Below are 14,972 nucleotides of genomic sequence, written 5' to 3' on the forward strand. Positions count from 1 at the left end.
TATGGCGTCTTATTGGAAATCAGTTAGCCATAAATGTAAGTCCCTATTTCTAGGCTCTCAATTCTATTTCATTAATCTATATAGCTATCCTTTTGCCAGTGCCACTCTGTTTTTCTGTAAACATTATAGTAAGTTTTGAATTAAGGAAGTATGATTTCTCAAACTTCTTTTCTTTTTTAAGATAGCTATTCTGTGTCCTTTGCATTTCCATATGAATTTAAGGACCAACTTGTCAGTTTCAACAAAAAAGTCATCTAGGATTTGGATGTGGATTGAATTTAATCTGTAGATATATTTGGGGAGTATTGCCATTTTACAAATATTAAATTTTTGATCCATAAACATAGAGTTTCTCTCTATTTATTTAGATTTTTTGTACTGTTTATTGCTAATATATAGAAATGACTGATTTTCATATATTGATCGTATGTCCTGCAACTTTTCTGAACTTGTTTATTAGTTCTAATAGTTTTTAGTAAATTCCTTAGGATTTTCTATAAATAAGATTATGTCATCTGCAAATAAAGGTAGTTTGACTTTTTCCTTTCCAAGCTGAATACTATTTTATTTCTTTTCCTTACCTTATTGTTCTAGTTAACACCACCAATAAAATATTGAATAAAAGTAATGGAAACAGATATGCTGTCTTGTTCTTGACCTTAGGGGATAAAACAGAATCTTTCACCAGTATGTTGTTAGCTCTGTATTTTTTGTAGATGCCTTTTATCAGATAGTGGAAATTCATCCTATTTTGAGTTTGATGAGAGTTTTTATAATGAAAAGAAGCTGGATTTTGTTAAATTCTTTTTCTGTGCCTATTGAGATAATCATGTGACATTTGTCCTTTTTCCTATTAATATGATTTATTATAGTAATTGATTTTTGGATGTTAAACCAACCTTGTATTCTTTGGATAAATCCCACTTGGTTTTGGTGTAAAATTCTTTACATATATTGCTGGATTTGGTTTGTTAGCCTTTTGTTGAGAATTTTTGCATCTCTATTTACAGGAGATATTGGCCTGTAACTATTATTGGTCTGTAACTTCTTTCTTATGACACTTTTGTATGATTTTTGTATCACAGTAATACTGGCCTTATAGAATGAGTTGAAAAGTGTCCTCCTCTCTTCTATTTTTTGGAAGAGTTTGTGAAGGATTGGTAACAATTTTTCCTTGAATGTTTGGTAGAGTTTAGCAGTGAAACCATCTGGGCCTGGTGTTTTTTGGGGGGGTTAGTTTTTAAATCGTTAAAAAAATCTCCATAAGTTGTTACAGTTCTGTGCAGGTTTTCTATTTGTTCTTCAGTAAATCTTGGTAGTTTGTATACATTTGGAAATTTGTCTGTTTCATCTAAGTTACCTGATTTTTGATATATAGTCTTTCTACTCTGTTCCTTTAAAGTCCTATCACATCTGTTTTTCTACCAAGTATAAAATCATAATTTGTATAAAAAATTTAATTTAGACACTAAGAAATCCTATTCTAGTTATTATTAATAGAAATAAAGTTTAAAAAATCATGTTATTCTATTTATGCAACATACTTTTTGTTAGTTCATCAGGTTACTAAAATGAACAATAAGTTCTTTGCTCTATTTAAAATGGGCAATACATTTTAAAAAGCCTAATTAGTATTTGATTATCTTATAAAAATTTATTTCAATTTGTGCCTACCGTATTAGTTATCATTATATTTTAAAGCTCTGTATGACTGCCTTTGTTTCTTAAGAACTTTCAGCTCTGATTCCACATCCCTGATTTGAGCTTTAGGACATGTTTTCCTTAAGGTGTATCTATGACTGGAAATTCTATAAGTTGTAACACAGTTTGCTTTGGAAATCAGAGACAGGTAAACCTCTCTGCATTATGGATATCATCCAAAGATTGGATTACTTTCTAAATTATTTAGAATTTGGCAAAACTCAAAGGAAGTTTGCCAATATGTATTTCTCTTCTGTGATTTTAAAATCCAAGTGCAAATTAGAGAAATATAATCTGATTTATTTAACCTCAACTCAAAAGCTCATTTATGTTCATGAACTTTGTAAACCCTTTAGACTTACCTTATTTCCTCCAAAATAACAGTGAAAAAATAAGGTTAAAACTCTCAAAATGTTTGAGGGAGTGTGTTTCACAGTTCTAAATGTTAATACTGGGAAAATCTCAAGCCTTAAAAACATATTCACATCTCCTTTGAAGATGATGTCATCTCACATATATCTTATCTCACAAACAATGATTGTTGAGGTTATAGTAGTAGTAATAGTAATAATAATACTAATAACAATGGATTTCTGCCTAAAATACAGACATTCTGAATGATATTTCTTCTTACAAAATATTGTTTTCCATCTAAATTGTTTGTGATTTCAGATATCTCTTGAAATAAATCTTATAAAGCATTACTTAGCTAAGTAGGTAATCACTAAAATTTACATACAGGTTGGGGCAAAAGTAGGTTTACAGTTGTGAGTACACTAAACAAAGTTTATTCTTGTATTACTATTTATTAATTATTATATTGTTTTCCATATGAAAACTGTAAACCTATCCTTGCCCCACCCTGTGTATGTCTGTAATCATAAATATATATGTATATGCATACTTTCCTATGCTAATTTGTATAACTAACTTTGGCCTAACAGCTATCAGCCTCCTTCTGTTCCTTGAACTTCCCAAACACTGCCTTGTTCGCAGGCTTTTGGGCCTGCCTTTCCCTCTGCAGCAAGGATTTACCCCATAGCATGTGTCCTCCCTGCCCTTAAGGTCTCAGCTCAAATACCATCTCAGAGAAGCCTCTATTAAACACCCACATAATGAACTGAATTGTGTCCCCACAAAATTCATTGACTGAAGCTGTAACCTTCAGTGTGACCGTATTTGGAAATAGAGCCTTTAAGGAGGTAATTAAGTTTACATAACCACAATGGTGGAGCCCTAATCCAATATAACTGGTATTTTTATAAAAAGGGGAAGAGACACCAGAAGTACACGCATACAGAGAAAAAGGCCATGTGAGGGCATAGAAAGACGGCAGCCATGTAGAAGCTAAGAAGGAAAGACTTTGGTGAAACCCAACCTACCTGCACCTTCATCTTGGACTTCTAGCCTCCAGAACTCTGAGAAATAAATTTCCGTTTAAGCGCCCCAGTCTGTGGTATTTTGTAATGATAGCCCTTAGATATCTCATACTACCCTCACTCCAGTTGTTCTTGATAGTACTTTTAAGAATCTGGAATAATCTATTAATTTATTTGTTTACTTGTTTATCATCAAACTGTTCTTTCTTAATAGTAGAGACTTCGTCATTCATGCCCTAGACCAATAGCTGATATTTGGTAGGTACTTTATACATCATTGCTAGACAAATAAGCAGTGTCCGGGAGCCACAACGGACTGGACATTGTGGGTAACCGGTGACTGTGGGACACTAATCTCAGTTGTTTTCACATTCAGTGGACAGCTATTTTTAATATTTTCTGTCTAAAGGCTCCTGCCTCCCAGCTATTACTATAGGCCCAATGCTGCCAGATCTAATATTTAAAGAAACACCAAAAATCCAGATCTTCTGATTTTTAAAAGTTGGCAACTAATACACAGTTTTGTAAAACACAGCAGGCCCCAAATAACAACAATAAAAGGAAAAGTGGTAAAAGGCAGGCAGAGGACCTCAGGGAGACCTGAGGCTGGACGAAGTGGTTTTCCACTCACTGAGAGGTCCTGGAGGCAGTGCCTAGGAGGCAGTCTGATTGATCGACTCTGCATAGCCCCCTCCTTCTTCCTTTCACTCAACTTCATTCCCCATTTCGCCCCTCGTCCAACTCCCTTTATCTTTTCTCTTCCTTTATTCTCTTTTGCTTTTGCCTCAGAACTGCGTATGTCTCTTATGAGTACATTGCACACAGTTTCTGAAAAAATAATATGCTCTTTTTGATCCAAAGCGGTAGGAAATAGGAACAGGGATGATACCCAAAGATAAAGACCAACCTCCACCTGTAAAAATTAAGAACAATCGTTGAAATTGAAATATATCACACAGAAGGGCCTAGTTGTCATCTTTGTGTATATAAGCGTATGAGGATGAGGAACACAGTAAAATTCTAGCTATCACTCACTAAGAAGTTACTGCATATTAGAAATTATAGAAAAATGATAGCTATTTATTGTTTGCTCATCACCACGTGAGAAACTCTATACTGAATATAAATTCAAGGAGAGAGCAGAAAACTCCTACATATTCTTTCACAAATTTCACAAAGGTAGGTCCCAGAATTCAGAAACTGGAAGTCATAAAGCAAGACCATATAGAATCTACTTTGGAAATTCTGTACCTTCTGTCACTTTCCAGCTGCAGTTTTCTGTTTATTTGTTGTTGTTGTTTTTTGTTATTGTCACCTTTGTAAATCTCTTGAAACTAGGTCTGTGTGTTTCTCTTTGGGGCTGACAAAACTGAGGGGAAGAAATTGAGCTTAGTGTCCACTCTCGACCTGACTGTGTCTTCACACAGGAAGAGGGGCAAGATGTTTGGGAAGATGAAAGAAAGTGAATAGAGGTGGAAGAATGGGCAAGGAATCAGGGAAGGGGAGTAGACTGAGGCAAAGAGCATAGCCTGGGACTAAAAGGTGGAAACCCATATGTGCTTTTAATTTGGTAGAATAAAAATGGGAAATTTCGAAAGGTTAAAAAAAGTTTCCCTTATTTTTATTACTACGTGAGTAATCTAAATAGATCTTTCTCATGTCACCACTACATTCTTCTGTTTGTTCTTAAAATTCTGCCTAGATTCTCTGCAGCTCTTTGAATCCTGAAGCTGGTGTTCTTGGGACCCGCTCTCTCCACGGGAAAGCTCCTATCTTTTCTTTTCTCACTTAGACCCGGTGGGGATATTCCAGTCTCCTATTTGTGGTGAAGGCCACGCATCCATTCTGGATTCTCACCCTGACTTTCAGAGGGAAATCTAGACTGCTGCAGTTTTGTTCCTGCAATAATTGGCACAGTGATAGGCCGGGAGTCAGTGGGGCTTAATTCCTTAATATATAAACAAGTGAATGTTTCTGAAGTATGTCTTTAAGTGTCTTAAAAGAAGACTGTTCTTATCCTAGCACATAATCCTGGGCTAAGAATACAAGGGCATGTAAGGAAAATGAGAGGTAATAGAATTTCTGAGGAAGCTTGAGAAGACCAGCTAGAAGCTTCCTTTGCTTCAATTTCTTTCTTCCTCCTCCTCCTTCCTCCTTCCCTTCTCCTGCCTTGCCACCTTAGGTCCTATTCCCACCGGGCACAGGGCAGGTGTGAGAGTGAGAACTGGACCTGAAGCTCTAGACTAAGGATGATTGGGGAGTGGGATGTGGGAAGAAGGAGGGAAGTCAGAGGACCCACTTAACGTGAAAGCTGCCCAGACTGGCGAGAAGGAGGGCTTCAATGCTGGTCCTGATCAGGAAAGTAGGCAAGTGGGAAGCCCCTATACAAGTCACATAAGTAACATTCTGAGTTCTTCAGCCACATTAGAGTAGAAAGAGAATAGTATTGTGGACAAAAAAATATATAGTTCTCAGCTTTTTAATATTTTTTTGTTTCTGAATGAACAATAAAATTTCTCCTAAAGTTTAATTTGTTTACTTCACTCTATCAGGCAATTACTTTACTCTGAGAATTATCCCATTGGTTGAAACAAAAAATTAGGTTTTAAATGACAAAATTTTCATAGATACATACTTTTATAACATACATTTATGTGTATATTATACATGTCTAAACTTGGAGAGAAGGTAAGACTTGGGTTTATATATGATCACACATATATCGATGTGTGTGAAATTTTTTACTATTTGTAAATAACTATAACTATAGTATCTTTCTTATTAGAAATTATGGCTCAAATTCCAAAGCACAAAGGCAAGCCATCCTTGCCTGCAGATGTGGAAGCAGGCTCACAATTTAGTCCATACACTTTTGTCCTCAGACTATTTATTTCTGAGGGAAGGAAGTGTCAACTTCAAGTACTGAGGAGTTAGTTTTAAAATAAGCAGCTAATTTTGAGTGAATTCACATTCAACAGATCAGTGGGCCCCAATCTGTCTCCTGACAATTGCTGTATGAGGGAAATATGTGGATGTACACACTGCATCTCAGCCTAAGAATAATTGCATGTTAGCAGAGAGTAGGAAATGGACTGAATATTAACACCAAAGATACAAGCACATTGCTTTCATCTTATTGATTAAGTCTTCCTGTTGTAATTGTGTGAAAACCCATCAGCATTTTAAATTTTTCAAAATATTTTCTGTATTTTAATTTTTTAAGGCAATGAATCATTTAGGACTCACACATCCTTTAGCTAAGGGTTTGTCATTAATTTTCCTTTATTAACAGTTAACTTTTAACCAAAAGTATTTCCCACCTTAGCTATTATAAACTTTTATTAGCTTTGTGACAAACTTTTTCTCTTTCCCTAGACCCCAAGTCACAAGACTGTTACCATTGTATTTTTTTACTGCTTTAGAACTTGAGCTTCTCTTCATTAATAGTTTCTCAGAAGCCTATTCCTTTAATATTGCTGGATAATTTATAGACAAAGTCTTAATTTAAATGTTAACTGCCCCACACTATCAGTCTATAATATCTTCCAACTTTTAGCAAAGAGAGATTAATGTTAACCTAAAACCCTTTTTAAAAGAACTGACCTATCACTAAACATAATTCTCGTGTAATAATATTTAGTGTTCTAATTTGATTGTTCATTGCTACAGCACCTAGAACAACAATTTCAGTTTTTCTATAGAGCTATTCTCAAGATTTCTATTCCAGACTGCCTTTCTAAATTTTTGGACTCATAATAAAACAAACCATGAGTTCTGTTTTAAGTTTTCCATTCATACTCATTTTTACTTTCCCTGAGGCAATCCAATGATAAAAAGTGATGTTAAAAATATTGACTTCAAAGACCTGTCAAAGCTTGTAATTTAATATATATTTGGGAGTGGGGTGGGGATGACACGGAATAGAGCTTAGATTTTTCTTTTGCTTAAATAATACTGGGAACCTCTTTCTATTCATGCCTTAAATTTCTCATTATTTCTGGCTGCATAAGAACATATCTGTAAGCTTATAAAACTTCTTAGAAATAATACACTTACTTTGGAAAATAAGCACTTAGGGAACGATTAGTCACAAGTGACCATGTGTTATTGCATTTTCCAAGGCTGACAGAGAAAATTAGAGAAAAATTCTTACCTCTTGAAGGACGTAAGACAATGCACATCACCAATAAAGCAAACACAGCAGAGGTGGCAATTCCAAATACAATTTTTAACCATATCTAAATAAAATTTAAAAAATTAGATATACACACAGTTTCTGCTGAGTAGTAGAAAAGGCAAGATTTTGTTTATAGCTAAATCTTATTTCTCCTTCCCCACAAAACTTTTCATTGTGTTCCACTGGTCTGGCTATAATTGCTGGAAATTTTCCAGCTCCACAAGGACAAATGTTTCTACAGTATATGTAGAACAATCTCTCAATCCCAACCCAATCCAGGAAGTACATACTTACGTACAAATCTTCACCCTCTAAACAACATAAAACTTTGATCACATTCAATTCTGCCGGCTCTCATTCTTTAGCAATACCTGAGTCTGCATACACTAACCTTCATTTTCCCAGATGTTTTTGAAAGTTAGCTAATTCTGACTTCAGAGCGTGGGTCACTGGATCTGTGAAACCGTTGAAAGGAAGCAAGTCTGTCTTCGGAGTTGGAAGCCGAAGCTAGGACAAGGTTTTTTTTTTCTGTCCGCGGACTTTTCAATACCGTGCCAAATTTCAAAAGATTTGTGTAAAATTAGAAACAGATTTTGGGGGCGTTCTTGGCCTTGAAATGAACTGTGAGTGGCTCAAGGGAGATTTTACAGCCTTCTCATCCTTGTAAATTCTACACTGCTTACGTTGACATACAGAGGTTTTTAACTTTTTTTAAAAACAAGTTTAGTTTTATGTTTCAGTTTCTTCTACAAATCTCTCACTGTTGACTTTGGCAATTTATTGGATTTCGTATAACTTTTCTATTTGCTACCAAAAGAAGAATTTAAAAGTAGTACAAACTTCCAGGTATTTACAGTACACATATTCTAATTTTGAAGAGATGAAGAAAATTAAAGCCATGTAAGATTATGTGGGAAATATACCATATAACTGCACTTTTTTCTTCCCCTGGGAGATTATGAGGTACTGCAGACAGAAATGTTTTTCTTTCAGCACAACTTCTTTGTCCATGAAGCACCATATGCACTTTCAGTAAATACAGAAGTTTAAAAATTCAACTGTCTAAACCCACGACTGCTTTCCTTTAAAGAAATAAAATGCCATCTGGTGAAATTTAGTATGGGTTAGGTGTGTATGCACAGGCCAGAAAGATGGAAAGATCAGCAAGAATAATTTACAAGCAGACCTTTGGAAGAATGGAAATGGTTTTGCAAAAGTGGTATTTTTGCCTCCATTTCAGAATATCTTCTGAGAGAGGAGAACATTTTGTAATTATAAAACCTTCAAAATAAATAAAAAAACATTTGAAAATAGAAGGAAGTCTTATGTACAATTTCATTGTGGCTAAATCCACATAATTTCACAGCAATTGGTCAACTTGACGGATCAGTAAAATGGTGACTGCAATTCATATGGATAGTCTGTGGTTCCACATAAACACAGTCATTGACCTACTGTGTCTTTAGTTTTTCCACTAATAGTTTTCTGCTTTGGAAGTGCATAATGTTCTCAGTCTGTCTGAAACAAACTTCAGGGCAACCTTTCATGAACTGCTCATGGAAGATAATGAGGACATGTTACTGAAATCTGTCACTGTTTGCTTTTGTCAACTGGTCTGGCTATCATGGGAGGCTTTCTCCAGCAAACGGCAGGATGGAGGCTTGTGAACTTCCTCTCAGACATTCTCCAGACAATCCTCCCTGAATTCCAGCCTTATGAAAATTCTGTTGAGGAAAATGAGTCATTGAGCACTTACTGGCAGAGGAATGTAGCCACCCTGCTTCTAGAAAAGGCCTCCTTCTTTGCAGTCAGTGGGGCTAGCTCTTTACAAACTGAAGCAATCAGTAAAAGAAATAGCCAAGCTATGCTACACACCTGTAGGCATCTCCATGTGACTGTAAGATTCTCAAAGCTAAGACAAAAGTCACCAGCCAGGTTCCAAACCAGTGGCTCCCCTGTGGGTCCTCTTACATTGGCTGCCTTCTTTGGAAAATTCACACAGCGTGTTCTCAGAAGTTCTGTCCCAGCTTGCCAAAGCCCCACAGCCCACAAGTACTTTTTAGTGGGTTATTTCCAAAACTGTATGTCTTGAAAAAAATTGTAATAGATGATTAAGGTGTAATTACAATGAATGCTATTTGCTTTAGTAACAAAAAATGCGCTGACACGTGCTGGTCTATGTACCGCACAGGACTGCAGCCAAGCGTGGGCATCCACAGGAGACTCATCGAACAGGTTCCATGAAGACACTGGGTGCTGTAAGAGGGGCAACTTACAGTTGAAATTATGAATCTAAAATATGTCTATTTAGTTTGGTTTGGGGTTGTTTTTTTTTTTTTTTTTTTTGAAGTCTGGGTGATTCAGATCCATGGACATGGACAACAGAGTGGGAATTGGCTGTGGGAGAGGGGGGCAGGGTGGGATGGGTAGAGGAGGGCAAAGGAAGAAAAACTGAGACAACTGTAATAGAATAAACGTGATTTAAAAATAAAAATTAAATAAGTAAATGAAGTTTGTGTGATTCAAACTGCAACTTAGTGTTACGAACTGTTTTAGCAAAGATGAAATTGACTACAGAAATAAAGATGTCAAAAGTTTTTCCGGTTGATTTCATGGATTAGTGATATATTCCTTATTTTAGAGCTACACATTTCCATCCTTTTGAGATAATGCCTATGTGTTCTAATTTTTCTCCAAACAGAGGTTCCTGCAAAAATTTCTATTCTTTTATATTAGGACACTTTTACTAGCTTTTTTTCCTTTTAGAGTCAAAATGAAAATGCTAGCACTTTTTTTAAAAATAAGGAAACTGACTACTATTCTTCTTTTATACAGTTAACATCCAGTCAACATTTTTGTTGAGAAAAAATATGAAAAAGTCTCAGTCTGTGTTCTCAGAGAGCTTACGTCCTTGGACAAGTGTGGCATGTAGGTTCTTACACACTTTTTTTCCCCTTCCTGGATCTCTTGATGAGAATGAGCCTGAAGCTGGGTGTGTGCTGAGTTGGAAAGAGTGCCTTGAGGGGTTGTTGCTTTCTGCATAGTCCTAGGAAGAGGGACAGAAAGTACACACAGCACATACTTGTAACCCCTTAACTCAAGTCTCATTTTTATCAAGAATGGCACTTTCCTCAGAAAGCAACTGTGTATCCATTAGAATGTTACAAAAATGTAAAGTATGATTTTGGCCTGGAAAAATTAAGAGCAAGAATTAGGAGAGTAGATGCTCATCCGAGTTTTTCCCAAACTTCATAAGGCTCAATTTAGAATATGACTACATTCTGGATGAGTTGACTAGAACATAAATCCTTAACTTTCTAAGAGAGATTTCTAGAACTATTTAGTATTAGCCATTGTAGGTCTGCCAAAAAATCATTTTTATTTATTTGTTTTCCCAGAGAACACATTCCTAAAGTGTTAAGGTAAGACCATGCTGCAAGCATAAATAAAGATGTTGTCTTTTTATTTGGGAGTAGGGGGGTGGGGGAAAGAGGGATGCATTTATTTGCTGAAAGCTAAGACATTATGTAAGGACAAGTGACAAGGGGTATGAGGGAGGGTTGCAGCCAACATGAGCTTTGATTTTATACTCTTTAAAATAAGAGTTTGCTCCTAAGAAAGTCATGCCTCCCCTTTTAATTCCTCAGATTCAATAAACATTTCGTTTATTGTTATACCTAAAGCGCTTTAATACATTATTTCATTTAACTCAGACCAAAACTCACTTTACTGATGAAGAAATGGAGCCCAGAAAAATTTAGGTAACTTGCCCAAGACCGCAACACAAACCAGTGTTACTATATTATGTTGTTTCTTTGTGATACTTTCTGAGACTAATTAGTATCTCCTAAAAAAATTAGTTTACATCTCACTGATTTTCTACAGAGAGACATCTGAAGGGGGTGATGGCAGAATCATTAGAACCAGAACATGCACAACCCTTACATCTTCGGAGGACATCGTTACACATGTCTCAAATCCACGGTTTCAGCCTAGAGGGATTGTGTCTAAAATATTAACTAAAATATTAACTTTGTTAGAGTTGCGTTCTAGTAATCAGAGCCATAGTTACAGTGTGCCTGCATTTTCAACATCTTCCTCTGGGAACTTGTTTAAACTAAGGTATTCAACTGAATACCCATCATCAAAGAAATTTTGATATCCAAGCTAAGAAGAGTCCTAAGACCTTCAAAGCACATAATAACTATCATATATTCATAATAGATCTGGAAGAAGTGGCATAACACAGCATCAATAAAAAAAGATACCCTTTAAAGTACTTATTGAATCTGGTCTGTTTTCTAAAACTACATTCGTTCCATAAGTAAGAATATGAAGCAGTATGCTCTCCAGTTTGTAATTGGTACCTTCCACCTAAATAAGTAATATTATTAGATGTCATTGGTTCATTATCCTGTAAGAATTAAGGCAACTTGTCGTTGGAAATGCAGAGAGTTAAATATCAAAGATGAATTAGAAAAGAAGTATTAGAGAAACAACTTACTTCTTTGGATGTCTCAATGTAATTTAAAAATGCAACTATCACATTTCCTTAGAAGTGGTTTGTCAGTAGGAAGGCTGATTAAATAGTATAAAATGACTGTGTAAGCACCTTCTATATTTTGATGTAATTCATTAAAACACAGTGCTATTTTACTAGAATTTTTAGATTACAAAATATTATTGTTCCTAGCTATTGTTTATTGAACACTTCTATTAAGCCTGACATTTTTCTAAGCACTTGACATATCCTATCTCACTTTATCTTCAGAGCATCAGTACTATTATTATCTTCATAACTATGTGCTCATAAGCTCTATGGCTAGTGGAGATGTCACATGAACCCAGGCAGACTTATTCTATAGCACAATTTGATAGGTCTGTGTTTTGGATTCTCACAGCAGGATATGTATAGGTAGAGTGATGGGATGTATAATTGAGGCTGGATCTAGGAGGAGGTGAAAAAAAGGAAGAAATTAGATGGGCCACTAGTTATCTTGAGGAGCCAAAAACTATGTGTTGTAGCAGTAACTGAGTGAGAGAGTGCAAAGTAAAAGAAGTTGATACCAGAAAATAGCAGTCATCCATTTAAGATTTCAGTGCAAGTCCAAAGATGTGAATCCAAGAAATGAATGACTGAGAAAGAAGAAAGAAGTGAATGAATAGCTAGGGCATCATTTGGGATGTCTGACAAATTATGGCAATATTTGAGGAGGGTGGAGAAAGTACTCTGAATCACATTCTAATCTCTTTATAAAAGAACTGGAGAGATTTCCAGTTCAAGATGGTAGACTAAACTTATACTTCAATTGCTTTGCTCTCTGAAACTCCATTATGCTTACTCTAAGTGGAGGGAAAAGATAAGACAGAGAACGATAGAGAAAATAGAGACAGTATCATCAATGGATAAAGCAGAACAGAAATAACAGTCGCCTGGGGAACACCTAAGAAGGAACTTCCATAGAACAATTCAGAACTGAGATTGCATTTACCATTGAGAGTAGGAAAGAGAAATAGGGCTGGAAAATAGGGGACTAGTTGGACAATTTTATACAAATGCTTGACCTCTGGATGCAGAACAATCTGCAGCTAAGTATTTTTTCCAGACAAAAAAATTAGGAGACTTAATTTTAAGAGATAGTAAACTATTACTGGACAGTAGCAGAAGAGGAGCTGGGAGTCAGTGCACCAGAGTAAAACCAATTTTCCAGCTTGAAGGCTTCCTGATTTCTCATCCTTAAATAAAACCCTTCATCCAATAAGCTCTACTTATATACCAAGGTCTCCCCATTCTTGCCTCATGCTTATATCTGCTAAAACCCCCAAATCAGTAGACATTTTTTTAAAGAAGAGTCAAAACCCTAAAACATGAAAGAGAAAGTAAAGATACTATGAAGAAAAATTAGAAAAAAAGGACACTCAGGGAAAATGGAAAAAATGACCAAGGAGATAATTCTGAAACTAGATACCAACCTTTAAATAAGCGTGAATTCAGCAGCCCCACTTCTATCTACATATCTAAAGGAGATAAAAACAGAATATCGAACAGATATCTGCACTCATTGCTGCATCATTTACCATAGCCAAGATATGGAATCTGTTTTGTAACTACCAACCTATCTTAAATGTCCGTCAACAAATGCAGTAGAAGGAGAGAAAGACTTTCACAAATCACCACCATTTATACTTTAGATATCTTACAGTTCTAGTCTATTATACCTTGATAAGTCTAAAATTTTTAAAAATAAAAAGTTTGAATTAATATCTTCAATGAGATTCAACAAGATACTGCCACAATTTAGACACCAGATTATGAAAAAGTAACATTCAAAATATCTCTTACAGAATTGCAAGGCAGAGGCAGAGTAGATAGAAGGCACACTCACCTACTCCCAGCACAAAACTGGAATTACAATTAAAATATAGAACAATAACCTGAATAACCAACCAAAGACTGGCTGAACAGCAGTCTCATAACCAAGGATTTACGGAAGAAGCCACATTGACACTGGTAGGAAAGGTAGAAATACTAAAAAATCTGGGCCATCTACCACAGGTGGCTGCTGAGATTCCAGGGGGATATCTCAGGTGCAAAGATTTCCCCCTGAGGAACATGGGGTCTCAACCCACACCAGGTACCCCAGCCCAGACAGAGCACAAGAATCAGGGAAAGACACCTGCATAATATCTGGCTGTGAAAATCAGAGGGGATTCTATCTGCCATGGAGAGACAGAAGTCTGCTACAGACACACATGTCCTCTTAAAGGGCCAACACACAAAACCTTATTTATAGCCACTCACCCTGGGCTCTGGCAGGAGGAGGGCAAAGCAGACTAGAGTTGTGTGAGGAAAGACTAGGGTTTGTGCTCTAGGGACAGAGCTGCAGGAACAGCTTCCAGGATCCCAGAGGTGAGTCCCTCTCCCACACTGTAGACACCATCTTTCTTAGTGGAGCACTCCCCTCCTTATGGAATAGGCCTTTGGGAATGAAACAGCCTCACCCTCTGGACTCCCTGTTCTCTCACTTTGTGAAGCTCACGTCCTGCTGAGGAGTCAGTTGCCTGGGCCAGGGTGTAGAGGTCTGGGCAGATTCAGAGGTGTCAGTGACTGAGGTGTGTGGCTTTGGGGTAGTAGTCATGCCCCCCATTTTCCTGTTAAACTGATTGGCATCTCTCTTTCATGGAAGATCTTTAGCCCCACACTTCAGAGTCCTAACAGCCCCAACCTTCTTATTCCTGGTGGCACTGCCTTCCCAAGCATATCCTCTGCAGGAAATCTGGGCAAAATCCTGGACAGACTGAATTGGGTAGCATGGGGGTGGGAGCAACTCCCCTTTCTTCCCCCCAAGCTTGATTGCTGCTTCCCTCTCATGGGAGATCCATTAGCCCCTACTCTCCCTATTCTGGCTACCCTGTCCTACTGAACTTGGCTCCTGACAGAATCTGGTACAGATTAACTAGTGTGGCTCTAGGACAGGGACAATTATTTCCATCATACATCCAACTGGTGCAGAGCCTTTCATTCACATGAGCAAATCTTGGTCTGTTTGGGCCTGATAAAACCTGCTGGCCTCCCTATGATGACTCCCTAAGTCCCCACCACAAAGGTCTTTGTATACCTAGTGGGTGGCAGCTGGCCTTCATGTATCCTGGGACTTTTGCTAAGTGTCCTCAGACCCAGCACTGGCAGCAAGAGTTTGAACCTGTAATAATCT

The 14,972-nt window shown here is 36.8% G+C and overlaps 1 protein-coding gene across 1 annotated transcript in view; it reads right to left on the bottom strand.

Annotated features, from left to right (window-relative positions):
* The window catches only part of FAP (fibroblast activation protein alpha), a 76,875-nt gene extending 62,479 nt beyond the window's left edge, over nucleotides 1-14,396 (bottom strand). Inside the window, exons 1-4 of the mRNA XM_054562578.1 lie at nucleotides 14,284-14,396; nucleotides 10,165-10,303; nucleotides 9,442-9,513; nucleotides 7,234-7,318 (exon numbers count right to left, since the gene is read on the bottom strand). Of these exons, the coding sequence (XP_054418553.1) occupies nucleotides 7,234-7,318; nucleotides 9,442-9,513; nucleotides 10,165-10,303; nucleotides 14,284-14,396 (409 nt within the window). The remainder of the gene's footprint in view (nucleotides 1-7,233; nucleotides 7,319-9,441; nucleotides 9,514-10,164; nucleotides 10,304-14,283) is intronic.
* Between the last annotated feature and the right edge of the window lie 576 nt (nucleotides 14,397-14,972).

Source organism: Pteronotus mesoamericanus, unplaced genomic scaffold (genome assembly GCF_021234165.1).
Source record: "Pteronotus mesoamericanus isolate MK-2021 breed Mesoamerican mustached bat unplaced genomic scaffold, CSHL_Meso_final scaffold_651, whole genome shotgun sequence".
Classification (NCBI taxonomy): Eukaryota; Metazoa; Chordata; class Mammalia; order Chiroptera; family Mormoopidae; genus Pteronotus; species Pteronotus mesoamericanus.